The sequence below is a fragment of the Syngnathus leptorhynchus genome, chromosome 11 (assembly GCF_054491065.1).
Source record: "Syngnathus leptorhynchus isolate UIUO chromosome 11, UIUO_Slep, whole genome shotgun sequence".
Classification (NCBI taxonomy): domain Eukaryota; kingdom Metazoa; phylum Chordata; class Actinopteri; order Syngnathiformes; family Syngnathidae; genus Syngnathus; species Syngnathus leptorhynchus.
In genome coordinates, this window is record NC_141205.1 from 4078674 (window position 1) to 4095275 (window position 16602).

The window sequence follows — 16602 nt, forward strand, 5'->3', positions numbered from 1 at the left end:
TTCAGATCTACGTATTTGTTTTCTCCTATGCTGCTACTTTAAGAGTGCAATCCTGGTTTTTTGTTTTGCTTTCCTCCCTGCTCTTTTCTGATGTTACATACGTTTGATTGCTTTCATAGTACAGCATCTGATATATTCATTGTTCTATTACTTTATTACATCTGGATTAAGAAGGGTTGGATTGCATCTATAATAAATCTGAGTTATTCATTTGGATGCATATGCACTGATGAGAATGCACTTCATCAATAATTAAAGAGGAACTAATTGACATTGAGATATCATTCAGCAACCTACTTTGGAATTCAAAGTTTGTAGATCTTATTACAATTGTGAACTTTGTTGAACTTTGAGAAACACAATGTGGAATTCCAAGTCCATTCCTGAATTATTAAGTCAGCGATTTTCCCTCTATAACTTTCTTGTTGGTCTTTTCACTTTATAAACACACAAGTAACCACACGAGTCACGTGTCATGATTGAAAATGTCCCATTTTGGCATTTCTTTAGACATCATCTGTACCTGACAAGCAAAAGAGAATGACATTTTTGTTGGAGGTCATTGGTAAAGGTCAAAATCTTGCACCCACAAAGAAATACAGTATGTCCAAATACCTGGAGAGTCAAACACTTTGGTTTAGGGACTAATCCTCCATTTACTCACCAGCCATCTGTTAACTGCAGCACAACACAAGAGCGGATGTCACATACGTGTCACACACAAACCACACCGCACCCTGAAATGACAAATGTGAAAAATAACATCACAAGTATTCTTTTTTTTTTCTTTAAATTGAACTTTAATTTAAGGCAATCCATTACAAAGCATTTCACAACCAACCATTTGACACCAATCATGTACAATAAAGGAAAGCAGAGTGTCATGCAAATAAAACAAAGAGAAATCAATTCTATAATAAACAACAAAGATAGATTGTGGCATTGAAAAATAAATAAACCGTAACATGCTAATTACATGCTACAATGTAGTTTTTTTTAAACCACTGGTGACAGAAGAAATGTTCGGAGAAGCAGGTACAATGGAGAAGAAACAGCATACTCCCATGCATGTTGGCTTGTTGAACAGGTTTCTATTTAGTAAAATGGCAGTAACTGTATAAAAACAGTTCAGGACACATGCAGCTGCTCCATATTGAAAATCACAACCCGAAAGAGAAATTTGATGTAATTGATGGCAGAAGTAATGACCTTTCATACAATACAAAAAATAATAATATTTGTTACAATTCCTCTCCAAAAATATCAAACATATTCAATAAGCACTCTTTAATATTTAAAGTGCTATCGGGATCAATAGGCCAATCAGATATGATGTATGCTTTACATTCTCATGCATATTGATCACATTTCCATGTGGACTGTAAATGGTTTCTTTCTATGCAAAATATTCTGCCCTCCAGCTATACTTATGTCCAAACGTGAAATAATGTGATTGAATTGTACCTCTTTGAATGCTACATTGGGAAACCATGAGAGTGACATAAAATAAATCTGTATTTTCAAAGGACACCAAAACCCTGCATGAACAAGTGAAGATCGCGACTTGAGAAGAATTTGGACATTTGCATGTCATATATTGTGTTAGTTTTTCTTATTGTTTTCATTGTCAAATTTTCATTATCTTGTTTTCAACACTGATCCCATGGTTATAATCTAATGCCTTTTTGTGAATTGTGTAAAAGGCAACTTCTTTTTTTGTTGACTTTTTAAAGGGTCCCATTTATTTAAACACAAAGCGGTTTAATTTTGGGACCCACGTTGATCTGTGCGTAGACGAGTTGGACTAGGTTTTGGTAATTTTGTGGGGAAAAAAAAGTAATGATAATAATAATAATAATCGCTCACAAGTCTGCGGCGCTCACATCTGTCATATATTTCTAGATTTGAATCGAAAGGGTCTACAAAATTATATTTAGCTTTTTCTTTGGCTTACTTTGTGAGACAATCACAGATTGGTACCAGTGATGTCAAAGAGGAACTGTGTGATAGAACTTGAAATGGAACACATTGGCATTGCCATATGCAAGTAATGATTGCGCTACATACGTCTCTGTCTTTGTTCTTAGTTCATTATGGCTAACATTACAAAAGGCTAACAATATTGAGAAAAAAAAAAACAAGACAAACACAATGTACACCGGATGACAAGCTGCGTTAAAGCCAGTGGTGTCATTTGGACCCTGTGACCATTTTGTTCAATTTTTTTTTCCCATGGGAAAAATGTTTCAGGATAAGAATAAAGCAGATATCTACCAGTGGGATGGACTGAGGATGACTTTAGAGGTTCCAACATATGCCAGAAAATTGCAATTTCCTGCAAATCTACATCCAGGTGATACACAGTCATCAACAACAAAGAGACTGGCCAAGTGGTACAAGAAAAAAAAAAAAAAACAACCTTTAATAATGATGGCATGTCAACCAATGCGAACAGGCAAATATGAAGTGATCAGCGCAGAATTGTAAGAAAAGAAAAAGAAACCAGAAAGAGAATGTTCAGCACGCTTGTAAAAATAATCTATCAATAAATCTGCTTTATATTCTTGGAATAAATTATGTTATTTGGAATTAGATATATTCATGTATAAGGATGAACCTGCAACGGCTCGTAGAGACCATCTGCTATTAATATGGAAATCAAATAAAAATAGATCTTTTCTGGAGTTCTATCAACTGTCCATGCCGCTCTGAATAATATTTTCCAGTAAAATGTAAATAAGGGGACTCATGCTCTTATAAACCTTTCCTAAATAAGAGAAGGGCAAGGTCTGAGGGTATGAAATACCTGATTGATGTTTAAAGAAATCAAATTGTAAACTCCACACGGGTATTTATCATTAATCATTCCTGATGCATCATTGAGTAAAGGAGATCAATCATCTCCAAATATAAAAACTAATTCCAGACAAGAAAAGGTGCCTGGAAATGTTACCGTATTAGGCCACACCAAAGACTGAGAAGTAGTCCTTCAGGTCAAAGTTGACATGTCCTGAAACACTGTCAGAAACAAGCACAGACAGGCACAAGTTTTAACCACAACATGATCTTTTTGTTCCACCGGCCAGCTGTCCATTTAGACGTCAAACAGTCTCCGCCGTAGTTTTGATTTAAAAAAAAGGCTTTTTTGAGTCCTGGAAAGTTTGCATCTTTTCTTCAAGAAAAAGCAAACGTTATGAAGATGGCTGCTTCATGGATAAAATGTCATCCGGTCAGATGTGTACGTGGTGGTGTGTGAGTCCGGGCGGCGTGTACGGTGGCGGGGCCGGGTTGGGTTTAATCCCTCGACTCTTCATGTAGGAAATGAACTGGTCGGGGATCTCTGCTAGCACGTCTTTCGCCAGTCGGGCCATGCTTAACACATGGTTACCCGTTCGGTCCATATAATCTCGGAAAGGGACAAACTGTGGAGGAATAATACAAAATGTGATATAAAATACACTTCAAGTCATGTGAATAAATTCATTTTGATTGAAAAAACATCTATACATTGAACATTGAATCAGTACTTTCATTCCTATGAATCCTGTACCATGAAACTATTTTTTCCCACTCCTCCTTTTCTGACCTAGCTTGTGCATCTGAAATGACAGCAAATATCTAAAACTTTTATGCTCGGATAAGAGCCGTTACCTGGACGATGTCTCGCTCTGCCAGTTTCCCTCGGGAAGAGACACGAATGTCATCACCATCCAACTCCACCATAGCTGCGAGAACATAAAGGCGTAAGTGGAAAGCAGGGAAATAAATTATAGATGCTGCAGCTCACAAAAGGCGGGAAGAGCTTTGAGTGCTCTGTAGCTGCATATTTCTAATCAAATGGAAATGAAAAGTTGGGCATTATGGCCTCTGACATTCACAATCATCTTTCCTAATAATTATCAGCCATTTTAGTAGATAACTACAGTAAGCACTCGACTATCTCTGACACAAATGATTATTGACAAAAGAAAAATCCTCCTAATAATAAATTGCAATTTAAAATGTGAATCCCTCAATTTAACAGTTTTGTTGAAGAACTCATAAAACGCTATAAGTCTTGCAAGAGCTGCATTGTTACCATGGCAACGGTTCTGCTGCCTACAATTAAAGGCCTGATTAATATTTATCATTGCGGCAGGCTTAAACCATAAAAGACACCATACCGTCAAATTCAGCCTGACCCACTCCCACGATGATGATGGACATTGGAAGCTTTGCACCCTACAGAATAATTAAAGTAGAGCAATTAAAAAAAAAAAAAAAGTGAACACATGCACATTGTCCACTCATTAAAAGAAAGCAAAAGCTTGTACAATGTTTGCTTCAGAGCAGTTACATGCTCAGCTATGCACGATACAGCCACTCTAATGTTCTGTAATGCTCTTTAACGAGCTGAAAGTCCCACAAGGCTTAAAGAGAATAACAAAAGCAGTGCATTACATCAGGTAAGCAAAGGTGAGAATGGGAACATTCTTATCCCGCACGCTTTCGTCCCCTGAATCCACATTTCTTTTTGTTGAATGCTCCCTGGTATCAGCTTTGGCTTACAAAATATTTATCTTCATGCAGGAGGAGGTGGTATCAAGTGGCAATATTAACAGCTACACGGATAAGCAGTTGCTTCCATTTGACTGTGGCAGAGCAAGTTTAATAGGGCACAGGGAAAGTTTTGGCGAGCTATGTGATGATCGATAAAATGTTTACGGGAGGCCTCGGAATAGATGGAAGCTGTTGTGAGCTGGGAGAGGAGGGAAAGGGAGGAGATGCCAACTTTATTCGATACAGCATACGTCCTCGGTCACTTGCCCAGCCACTCCCAAGCCACACGTCCATACTGACAAAATCATATTGATCGCATTATAAACATTTCATTGGAACTATGTTAAGAAGTACCAGAAACAGAAGAAAACAACATTTTTTAAAATGTTGTTATCCATTATCTATTAGAAATTCCAAATAAGCCTAATAAGGCTTATTTTGCATTGAGAATTTATAGCAAAGTAAATAATAACTTGTCACAGACACAGATTAAAAAAAAAAACAATGAAAGGAAACTGTCAACATATGAATACAATATGACTTGTTATAGCAAATTGAGAAGACGTGTCATTGATCGCTCATGAGTTTTTGTCCGCAAAACTCTTATGATGGATATGCACGTGATACGTGCGACTAAAATGATTGGCATGTCAAGTTAACATTCCTGTGGACCAAATAAAAATGGTAGACTGCAATTTCAAATGTGATGACGAATGGGTGAATGGTAAATGCGTGAATAAATGTTAATTAGCAAACAATATGATCCAAAAACAAATCAGCCCGATTGCTGCTCTAACAACTTCCAGCTATTTACTTTAATGACATTTGTTTGGACAATTAGGGAGCCTCTTTTAGCCGAGCTTCCCCAACCGCACATCAGCGTAATAATCAGCATTCAACACTTCTGTCAGTGCCTGTCCTCCCACACACGCACTGAGACAAATGTGTGCGTGTGTAGCTCATGACATTAAAACCAAAAATAACCTGGCAGTATACCATGTCCTATTTTTTTTTCTCTCCCCATGCTGACGACAGCCTAGAATCAGTTCAATGAAACAACAAAGAAACCTTTAATTTTATTGCAGATGTGCTCTGTAAATGTAAATGTCATGGCCACATATCCTTTATTGGGATGTCGATTTACGTGAGCTGATGTCCTTTATTTATAACTTCAAAAACACATTGCAGACTTATAATCAGCCAAGATTTTATTTATTATTATTTCGATTATTATGATTATTATGATTATTATTAATTATTATTATTATTTATTACGTTATTTATTTATTTATTTATTTATTTTACCATGTTTTTTTCCCTCATGTTATCTGTGATAGGCTCTAGCTCACCAACAAGATAAGCAGCATAGAATACGAATGGAAGGGAATTGCATTTCCCTTTGGTTTGACTTTGTTGATGCCCCCTTCCCACCCTGCTCCCCGTCTTTTTTTTCTTCGCAGCATCGCTTGCATATCATCAGTCCCCCCCTTTAAGTTTCATTTGAGAAAATCCTCGCTCCAATCAAAAGGGTGGTGGAGTGCTTTTGGCATATGTGGTGAGATGAAGAATCAAGACAGACAGTTAATAAGATGAGAAAGTGAAAGAAATCAAAGGCAATGAAGGATTTGGTTCAATAGAAAAAAAGGGATGACACATCTGGGGGAGAGCTGGACTTGATCCTCGAGAGGGGATGAGAAGAAAAGTGACAGCAGAAGTCTTTGTATGTGTGGGTGAGACAGTCTAACTTTCCAAAGGGAGACGGCAAAGAGGCCAGAGGGAAGGTGACGAGTGTTTGACACATGGTATTTTTGTAGACTAGCAAAAATTGCGATCATTTTTAAACTCCATCTCTTCTCTCACTCTCACACACAGAGGTTAGTAACAAAGTCATGCAACTTTTTTCTCATGCCGTCATTATTTTCGGGAGAAAACACCTTGGCAGCATGTTCAAAAACAACTCCAAAAGATCCAAAAAAAAGGGTGAAAGCAGAAGAAGTGGAAGCGGCAAGCAGCAGTCATAGAAGAAACGGTGCGATAGCGCAGCAGGCAAGATCTTAAAAGGAAGGTGTGGCTGTTCTAATGTGTTGACTAACAGTCGCAAATTCCCTTTAAATCCAGTCTGCTGGGTGTTCGGAGCGGCGGGTGGCTGCGGAGGAGGTGATGGGTGCTTAGAAGAAGAGAACAAGGGAACAGGTTGTATTTAAAGATAGCGAGAAAAAAAAAAACATTTGGGAGGGGGGAAAAAAAGCATAATGTTTACTAAGGAGAGACCAATCTTTTTTTTTTTTTTTGATATACTTGAAAAACTTGTTGAATAAGATTCTCAGTGTGGCAAATTTATGATAATATGAAAAGTCCGTGACCGTAATAATCGTCAGCGTGTTCAGTTAATTGGACACCTGGGGAAAATTGTGGAAAATGTTAATGGATTAATCCCATCACCCTTTGTTTTAATGAACATTTCGATTAAGTTGCATTTCAAATTAGCTCCGGCCTTCCCCACACTTACATTAACAATGGCCTCTTTGGTCTGAGCCATGTCAGAAATGACTCCGTCTGTAATGATGAGGAGCACAAAGTACTGGGAGCCGTCTTGCACTGACGCCGCGTACCTGCGATTAGACATTATGGATTTTCAAAAACAGCAAATAAGCATCAAAATGGGTTTTTTAGAAAACGCACATCAGAAAATGAGTTCATTTTGGAGTACGGCTCAAATTGTTTAATTGACAGATTATCATCTTGTACCATAAATGAGCGGGATTCATACCTGGGTACATTTTCTCATACACTAAATATAAACAGGTCGATTGTCAGAGCTTCTTCTAAGTAAATGTTAGCATTTACCTTGGAGATCAATATCAGCTTAAGTGTATTTTGATCAAGTCTGTTGACAGCTGTCATGGGATCAAAATATCCGTTCACGCAGTATGTCAAGTCTTATTTCTTTGTGTCTGTGCCTTTATTGGTCTGGAGTATTAATCCAGAGACAGAACACATTATTATTGGCATTTTCTTTTATATCATCTAAGGAACACCTAAATATCTCATTAAAACATTGTGAATAGGGATTTGAAATTAATTGAAGAAAGAGAAAATAAATGAATGGAAGTCATTTCAAAGAAGAACATTTGAAAAGAAAACTTTCCTTCATGTCATCTCTTGAACCTGTCAAATGATGTTTTTTTTTTTTTCCCCCTTTTCTTTCTTTGCAATCTATTCTAGTCTTGAATGTCACATTCATTGCATTTTTTCATCTCAAAAACGTTTGTGTGGTTGGAATGGAATTATTGTGAGGGCAAAAGAGGGACACAAAAGAGCATGCTTGTGTTGTTTGTTCACCTCGCGACATGGTTCACCACCGGCGCAAAGTTGGTCGGCCCATATAGTTGTACTGTCTTCAGACTCTGGTGGTAAGCTTCTAAAATTCCCTCAATACCATTGCAGTAAGGATTCTCCATGTTACCATTCTGAGGAGAGAGCACCATATAAAACTCGAGTATCATAACGTTGTTCTCTGAACAGCAAATGAATTTACCAGCGGAAACTCATGAGACACTCGTCCATCGGGGGGTAGTTTGGCTCCAAAGCCGAGAGCGGGAAACATCTTATCACTGTCATAATCCTGAATGATCTCCCCAACAGCCTTCAGGGCCATGGCGTAGGCGTTCAGCTGGTACGGGTTCATGTAGTGGAGTGAGGTGGACTGGGAGGGGTTACCTGTTGAGCACAAAAAGCAACACACAGCTTTCACATCACTTCATACTTGAAACTGACCCCATCACGGAGGTTACACACGATTTCACAAAAACTCCACTGTCTGTATTTTTGAAATATAAATCGAGAAATTCAAGAGTATACACTTATTATAGCCGTAAACAACTTTAATGAGGGGAACTGTAGGACGGCTAAAGTTCAAACCTCGATACATTCATTACTGTGCCGTGGCTCGTTGGACAGCTTTTCAATAACTGTGACCTTTCGCAATATCAACTGCAACGGCATGTTACTTAGTCATTGACAATTAACCGATATTGGGAGCTCGATACAGGATATTGAACATATATGTACTAAATTCCACGCAGTCAACTGTAGGCTTGTTTGAGATTCAGTGACAGGAGCAAATCGACAAAAAGATGAAAATGGGGCTTTGTGGTTTATTTTGCTGACTATCGCCTTTATTTACTGTATATTGATGGAGCAAGGTGACAATGTTTGTACAGTATCCGACCAAGGATACGTTGTCTGTGACTGATTCCGAAAATTGAACATGCTACACTCAAAGAGCATTCCTATCATTTCTCGCTTTACACAGCCCCGGCACATACACTTTGTATCACTCACCGTTAGACGCTGTGAAATCGATGGCCACGGTGAAATTGATCTGCGTCCTAGAGAGGGAGAGGGTGGGGCAAAGAGAAAAATGTAGAGATGGAACAGGCAGGAGGATCAAACATTCCTCATCAAGTTTCATAAATGATTTCCTATGGTGCCAAAGGTCCAGAAGCCATCAGTACTTCAATTTGTCATTGCCATTAGTCATATGTAGTCAAGCATAAAGTGGTCCCTCAGTACGCTAAGAAAAATCGAAGTGATTATACTCGTGTACTTATCCCACTTTCACTTCCACTAGGAGCAGTGGAAGGAGGAAGCCACTTGCCAACCAGTAATTAAAGTGACGGAGTACTTAAGAACAAATCATAATCTAATTCTCCCTCGCTGATGAAGTTCTACCTTCGTCTTGTTAATCTACAGCACGGTGGAGAGATCTCATGGGGGGCCCAAATGACAGCCCCTCATTACATGTGAACGCCAGCCCAGAGGAAAGCAAGAGAATGATAAGCAAATGAACGACTTAAAGATTCACATTAACCTTTCCGTTTTAGGCTGAGACTGAGAATATGCCAACGCCTGACCTTGCTAACCTTAGCATTAATTACACATGCTTGTATTATTCATGAGGCATCTGCGTGCTATGGTAACTAACTGCAAATTCTCTTGCGGGAAATGCTATGACAGTGATGTCATTGTCGAAGAACTCCTCAGCAACAACTATCCAATGCGATTATTTGACTGTTTGTGCAATGTGTGTGTGGAGATGGTTGATGTAAAGGTCAGTGTTGGAAAAGATGCTGTGACATCTTTTGGAGACTTGTCACTTTGGTGAATCCATGTTAAATGAGTGCTTTTGACATTTGTTCACACTGCCGTCCCAGGAATGACTGCGAGCACAGTTGCTGCACTCCTCTCTTCAGGTGAGATGTTTTTTCTACATTTAACCAATTGGTAAACACGTTTTCTTATAGGCGTAAAACCCAAAGTATTTCATTTATATCTGAGCAAAGGCCCCCTATTACCATAAATAACATCCTAAATCAGTTTATTGTTTTAAATCGAATTCGGCGCAGAGCAATTGTCGGTTTTATTATACTTTGAGAGTTTATCAGTCTCCATCCTGTTATTTCATTGTGACAACATACTGATTATATTTCATTTTCTCTTGGCCTGCTATTTTGTTATTAATTTAAACAATAGGTGTGGTTTAATTATCTCCATGATCACAATGGTAGCTAAATCTGGCAGTAAATTGAGCCACTTCATCACAATTGGAGCACTAACAAGTTTTCTGACTATTTGGTACGTAATTCCCCACCAAACAGTTGCAAGACAGCAGCAAGCTCCTGAGATATCAAGCGTAAAAATAAATAAATGTTTTTCTACCACCATAATGATCAACATTAAATTGCAGTTCTTTTCCGGTGAGTGCTCATTTAAAATGAGAAAACGTTTGTATTCCTAAAAAGTTTATCTCTAATTTAAAGTCATTGTGCCATTTTGATTGCAATGCTCAGTAAAAAAACAAACATAATGTGCATTTACCCTCCTTTGATGTAATCTAAGAATGTGAATTCTGACTCCACAGAGAATGAGAGCAGCGTCACCTAAAAGACAAAACAACAACAAAAACACAAATGAGATTGAAGACAATCCAGCTGATTTGATGGCCAAACAACTGAAGCGTCGCTTCCCATCAATGACCTTCAATTTTGAGTGAGCGCTTGCCGCACATGCCGAACGATAAGAGCCGTCTGCTTTTTAGATGATTTGTTGACTTTACTCGAGACAAGCGTGAAGATGATTTATATCACGTGTATTTGTATGCATTACTTGCAAACGGCCACACAAGCAAGGAGGCTTGGGGGAAAATGACTTGATGACATCTAACGTTGAGATCTATCTGTTGAAGAGCCATTCAATTTGTGAACTACAACGATTTTCGTTTTGTGACACAACACCTAAATGAAGCAATCGAGTCAACGATTGAGCACAAGAAAAGTGTGGAGCTGTACAAACTGTGTCTCCATCCATTTTTGTATCCACCAAAAATACTCCATTTTCACAACACCCTCCACCAAATGTGACAATTGGACTGAACAAGTGAAAATGAGAAATAACAAGAAAGCACAAAAGAGGCAAACTTCCAGCCCTGATTAGCTGCAGGCACTCACAGTTCCAGAGTTGACATATTTCTTTTTCTTCATTTTCTTCTTGGTATTTATAACCTAGAAATAAAAAAAAAAAAAAGGAACCAATGAGAGAAATGTCTTTGCCTCGGATAGAAAAAAAAAATCCTATACATATCATTATGGAAAAAATATTGTATTCAAATGACCTTAAAGTAGCATTAGAAGATGACAGTTATAAAACTTGATTTATTTGCTCCATTACAATGGAAGCCAGCTAATGTCATTCAAGTTAAAGTTCCCTTTTTCACATAGCTCAAGTAGAAAAGATGCATTAGATCAAAAAGACTATTTAAGCTATTATTTGAGTAAATGTAGCTCCTGCTAATGCACATAAAGCACGGTTGTACTGATAGTGCATCCATCTCCGAGACATCAAGTAGTTGTAATGCATTCAAATGGAGCCAAGCCAATTTAAAGTCAAATTAGCCTTCATGGTAACGGTAAAATTACAGTCACATCAAACCTCAAACCTTTTTGGTGATGAGGACAAATATTATGATAGAACCAGAAATGTAACATACTGCTGTGTAGCGGTTAGTCTCAGATACTAAAGTTCACTTTTAAACACAAGTCAAGTCAAGTCAAGTTTTTATATAGCCCTAAATCACAAGCAGTCTCAAAGGGCTCTGTCCTCTGCATTTAACCCATCCCCATGTGATTTTGATCCATCCCCTGGGGGAGAGGGGAGCAGTGAGCAGCAGCAGCGCCGCGCTCGGGAATCATTTTTGGTGATCTAACCCCCCAATTCCAACCCTTAAATGCTGAGTGCCAAGCAGGGAGGCAATGGGTTCCATTTTTATAGTCTTTGGTATGACCCGGCCAGGGTTTGAACCCACAACCTTCCAGTCTCAGGGCGGACACTCTAGGCCACTGAGCTGGTCACCTAAAAAACACCTGATTTAACCCTTTGACCCTGGTATCCAATGAGAGTGGCGTGCCCAAATACAATGTCTATTGATGCATGTGGCGGTTCAAGGTGCAACACTGCCGTTCAACTGGCTCGAGAACAAGTCAGAAATATTAATTTTGAGACCAAAGGCGTCTCAGCTCATTACTCTGATTTTCTACGGATGTGAGGCATGAAAGTGACAACCCCTAATTTAACATGGAGGGATAGCAATTTGTCTGACAAACTGAACAATCTGCTGATGCAAAAAGTGAAGAAAAAAAAAAGCCTTTCAGACTCTCAGGGAGGGAGAGAGGAATCAAGAGTAAAAGATAATGGAGATGACATCCAGGACAGGTATTTATCCTGAGTGTGAGGCTAGTGAACCATAGCAACATGAAGACCCTGACATGTCTTTGTTGCTTTGCACAGACTCAAATATTTGCTATTGCTAAAAGAAAAAATTTCTAGGTACATAAATGAAATTGTTAAAACAGTGAAAACATATTTAGGTGTGAATTATGTTTTGACACCCTCCCTAAAACATAAAATAAAGTAAAATAAAATAAATAAATGTAAAAATGCCAATGAATTACCTCATACACATTGAATTGACTCTGCCCTCGTGCTAATTCTCGGTAGCTGGTGGTGAAGTCCCCGATGAAGTCGTGGCTGGCGAGACAAAAAAAATGCACTAATCACTTGGACAACTTGTGAGTTACAAACAATAAGGCACTTACATAAACAAAGAGACAATGCCACTCACCCGCCGTCTCTATCCCAATCATACACCTCTACTTTGATTGTTCTGAAGAGAAAAAAAAAAAATCAGACAGGAGACAGGCTACATGAGAAAGATATTTGGGAAACAGAAAGAAATTTGTTTTTAGTCCAAGAAGATGCTGAAATTCATTTCCCAGTTCTCATGTTCTGATCTACTTGGCTTCCTCCAGGTCCATATGTACCAAGAAGAATTCATACAAACATGTTGAATGCCATCCACTGTTTGAACAGCAACATGACAATCAGGCTGTTGGATAAAACACAACAAGCGCACAGACTCAATTCTGATGTTCAGAGGCTCTACAAGTAATACAGAAGGAGGAACGTTACGATAACCCAGCTGGCGAGATATTGGAGAGAGGGTGGTTATTTTTATTTGGTAGTTGAGCATATTGCACATAAACCCGTCGGCATAGGAATCAGCATCTTAATGTTTACTTGCATGACGGTGGGAGTGTTTGTGCTGGTAACAGAAGCTTTTTATGCTTGTCTGTGGGCAGATGTTTTCCCCGTTCTTACTGAATCGTGTCGTACACAATATGAAACAGATTCTTTTCACCCCCCCCGCCACCTCCTGAGAATAGGCAGTGTGGATTTTTCTACAGAGCTCCAATTCCCAATGTCTGCTCTGTTTGTTATAAATATTTTAGTGGAGTTTGCATTTGACTGTGTATCATTTTCTTCTTAGCCACCAATCTGAGCTCCTTTTGCCCTGAGTGATTTGATCAATTAACCAAGCTCGTATTCCTCGTGTAAAAGCGGAGAGGCGTTTACTATGTCAAGTGGAAACTGCTTAAAGCAAACACAGGATACTGTCAGAACATGATGGTCGAAATGAAAAAATACAATTATGTCATCACATGAATGTGTCCACAATCTATCATCAGTATTAAAAACACTTAGCTCATATACAACCCCCATATGTATAATTTTATAGTCTGTGTAATGTGGTATGATGAGTTATAATTCACCACGTGTCATGGATTTTACTAAAAAAAACAAATGATGTTTTGCAAACAAGCACTAATTGATATACTATAATTGGCATACACAGTTGCTGGTGCCTGGAACATCTGCCTCTTAGCATAGATCTGTGATCAAGTGGTCATTGTTCACACCCACAACAGCGGAAACTGACCTTTTTTTGGTCTGCCAAAATACCAACACTGTCTAAGCCGCCTCTGCGTAGAAGTGTTTAATTGAGTTTATCTACAGTAATGCTGTTAATGGGTGTCACCAGTTTGATGGATGAGATGAATTCAGATGAAGTGAGGTTTTGTTTTGGTTTTTGGCCAACAACCGGAGCACACAAGGCAGTATCTTGAGAGTAACAAATTTGACTTTCACTAGTACAGCAGGAGAGAAATGTTCCTGCAGAGCAAAGGGAAAAACAACTCTGTGGGCATCTTCATAACTGAGTTCCACTGATCTTCCTTCAGTGTTTCTCATCCTCCCTAACTTTACCTTACATAGGAAGTTCCACCAGCCCAATTTCAAAGAAAGCTGTCAAAGAAGACTGAGAATAAGCCAAACTACTTCCCTGCCATCTGGTCTCTCTGTTGCTGTGAGGTGACAGGTTGCTCTTTTTGAGGTTATCTTCAAGCATGTGAGCCAGAGAATATGTGCTTGACACATTGGTGGTTAAAACTAGATGCTTCTTTCTCAGTTGCAAAAAAAGATGGCATTGAAAACTCAGATAGGAAGAACAAGTGACAATAACATTTCATTCATTGTGTTGTACAGATTTGGGCTCTATGCGGGCATTATTCCGACACATTTGCATTATGATTTCAAATAAACTTCCTAAAAGGGCTAATAAGACTCCCAGATGCTTTAGTGTCCCCCTTGAACTCACAAAACAATATACACTCCAAAACTAATCTGCCACAGTTATCTTCTGCTATTCTCGGGCTCCTTTAATGAAATGACTCATCCCCAGTAATGGAGGTACATGTGATTGAAAGCGTGAAAAAAAAGTGGAGTACATTTAACACTGAACCATTCTTCTGCTGTAATTATAAAGATTGCCTCGTAATATTTGCCACGGATGAAAAGAGAAAATTTTTTAGTCACTGTGATTGTTAATATGGATGAAATGAGCTCTGGGAGGTTTAATTAAATCACTAAAGTAGATCCATAACTGTTCCTCAAAACCCTAGGGAGAATCTTTAGAAGATTTCAATAATAATAATAATAATAATAATAATAATAATAATAATAATAATCTAATTGCAGCACTTTTTTTTCCTGGTTAAATCTCACATACCTACCAAAGCATCAACTAGATGCTATTGAATCTATGTTCACTATTGAGCATGGATTGGTAGAAAAAGGCAATCGTCCATCTGTTCAGATATGATGATATCCAACAATGATCCAGTTTCATCAACACACACTGCAGCCAAAGGCCCCATTTAAAAATCTTAGCTGTCCTTTGTTGACCTGCCACAACTTTTCCTGTTGCCCTTTGGTGTATGATGCCAGGAGCGGGAACATCTCCAACTAATGCACTAATCCAATTAGAGCAAACCACATCAGTAGAAGGCCAAGCACTGGCACACTTCTATGGTCTTACAGCATGCACTGCCAAATTCCCAAATCAAACTAACTTGCAGCCCGAGCGCACTTCTGCTATCTATGAATAGAGAGCACAAAGTATACAAGTGGACACTGAGAATAATTTCACATAAATAAAGCAAGTGGCTTTTTGGGTCACACAATAGATCCAATTTCAGAGATAATTATAATCATATGAAAATCTAATGAAAGGAAATTATTTATGTTCTAACTAAAAGATCAAAAGGGATGTTTTTCTCCTCAGTTCAAGGTAGCGTTGGAAAAAAGCCTTGCCTTCAGCTTTTGATTCTACTAATTACCATTAGCGGATGACCTGGCTTACAGCCAATTTAAAAAAAAGGTGACAGCCACATTGTATGCTCCTCAATTAGGTAGTCTGGTCTTCAACTCTAAAGCATATAAATGCAGGTATTGCTGTTGATACTGGTCTTCCTCTGTCTGGGTGCCAAAGTTACAATTCCATTTGTATGCCATGTTACATGTTACACGTTACCCCATGTTACATTGCATTGATTGAAACACACACTGAATGGGAATACGGGAGAGAAAAAAAACAAGCAAGTGTATAATCTGTTGCCTTGTATGTGTTGCCTTGGTCATATTTCAAGACCTGCAGCATTTCAAACTGTTTCAGCTTGTGACTTGTCATATTTCATTACTCACACCATGTTTGTGCATGTGTGTGTGTATGCCTTTGATGCCCACCACACTCCCGAGTGTATGATCGACTCTGACAGGTTAGTGACCCCTTTCTGAGCTCACGGGTGATACACTGGCTGACACAATTTTCCCCCAATGTTTTGTTACATGTTTTAGCTCCTCTGGAGGAACAAGCAGCTCTCATCCATTCTGTCTGCTTGGGTTTGATCTCACACCCACCCATTTATTTTTCCGGCATCCTCCTTAATTAGAGTTCAAATGGAGTCACACACGCATTATGACAAAAAACTTTCTTGCCCTCCAGAAGAGAAAATGTGCCTGTCACTTGTATTTCATCACTTTTAATAGCTCCTTCCTGATTGAGTTTGTTTTCTTTCTATCACTGACTTCTAAATGAAAGACAAGATGGATAAACTAGGTGAGAAATGAGTTCTGATCCCCAGTTACACAATGTGACTTTATTCATAACGTGCCAAGTAAGACAAGAGAAATCCATCATAGAATCATATTCTGTCGCAGTGCAGTCCCACGGGTTGCTAAAGGTCAATTTAATGAGGGAAGTATTAATTCAATTTAATTCAGTGTTACGTCTCATTGGTATTCTCTAATGTCAAACTTCACTATTTACTT

General features: G+C 38.5%; 1 protein-coding gene across 2 annotated transcripts in view; it reads right to left on the reverse strand.

Annotated features, from left to right (window-relative positions):
* Window positions 1-3119: 3119 nt before the first annotated feature.
* Window positions 3120-16602, reverse strand: part of cpne5b (copine Vb) — a 48081-nt gene continuing 34598 nt past the window's right edge. For both annotated transcript variants that reach the window (XM_085923801.1, XM_085923802.1), the window contains 11 exons: window positions 12719-12760; window positions 12549-12624; window positions 11049-11102; window positions 10420-10481; window positions 8884-8930; window positions 8078-8259; window positions 7882-8009; window positions 7049-7151; window positions 4164-4221; window positions 3652-3725; window positions 3120-3422 (listed from right to left, as the gene is read on the reverse strand). In XM_085923801.1, coding sequence (XP_085779927.1) covers window positions 3231-3422; window positions 3652-3725; window positions 4164-4221; window positions 7049-7151; window positions 7882-8009; window positions 8078-8259; window positions 8884-8930; window positions 10420-10481; window positions 11049-11102; window positions 12549-12624; window positions 12719-12760 — 1018 coding nt within the window. In that variant the 3' untranslated portion in view covers window positions 3120-3230. The remainder of the gene's footprint in view (window positions 3423-3651; window positions 3726-4163; window positions 4222-7048; window positions 7152-7881; window positions 8010-8077; window positions 8260-8883; window positions 8931-10419; window positions 10482-11048; window positions 11103-12548; window positions 12625-12718; window positions 12761-16602) is intronic.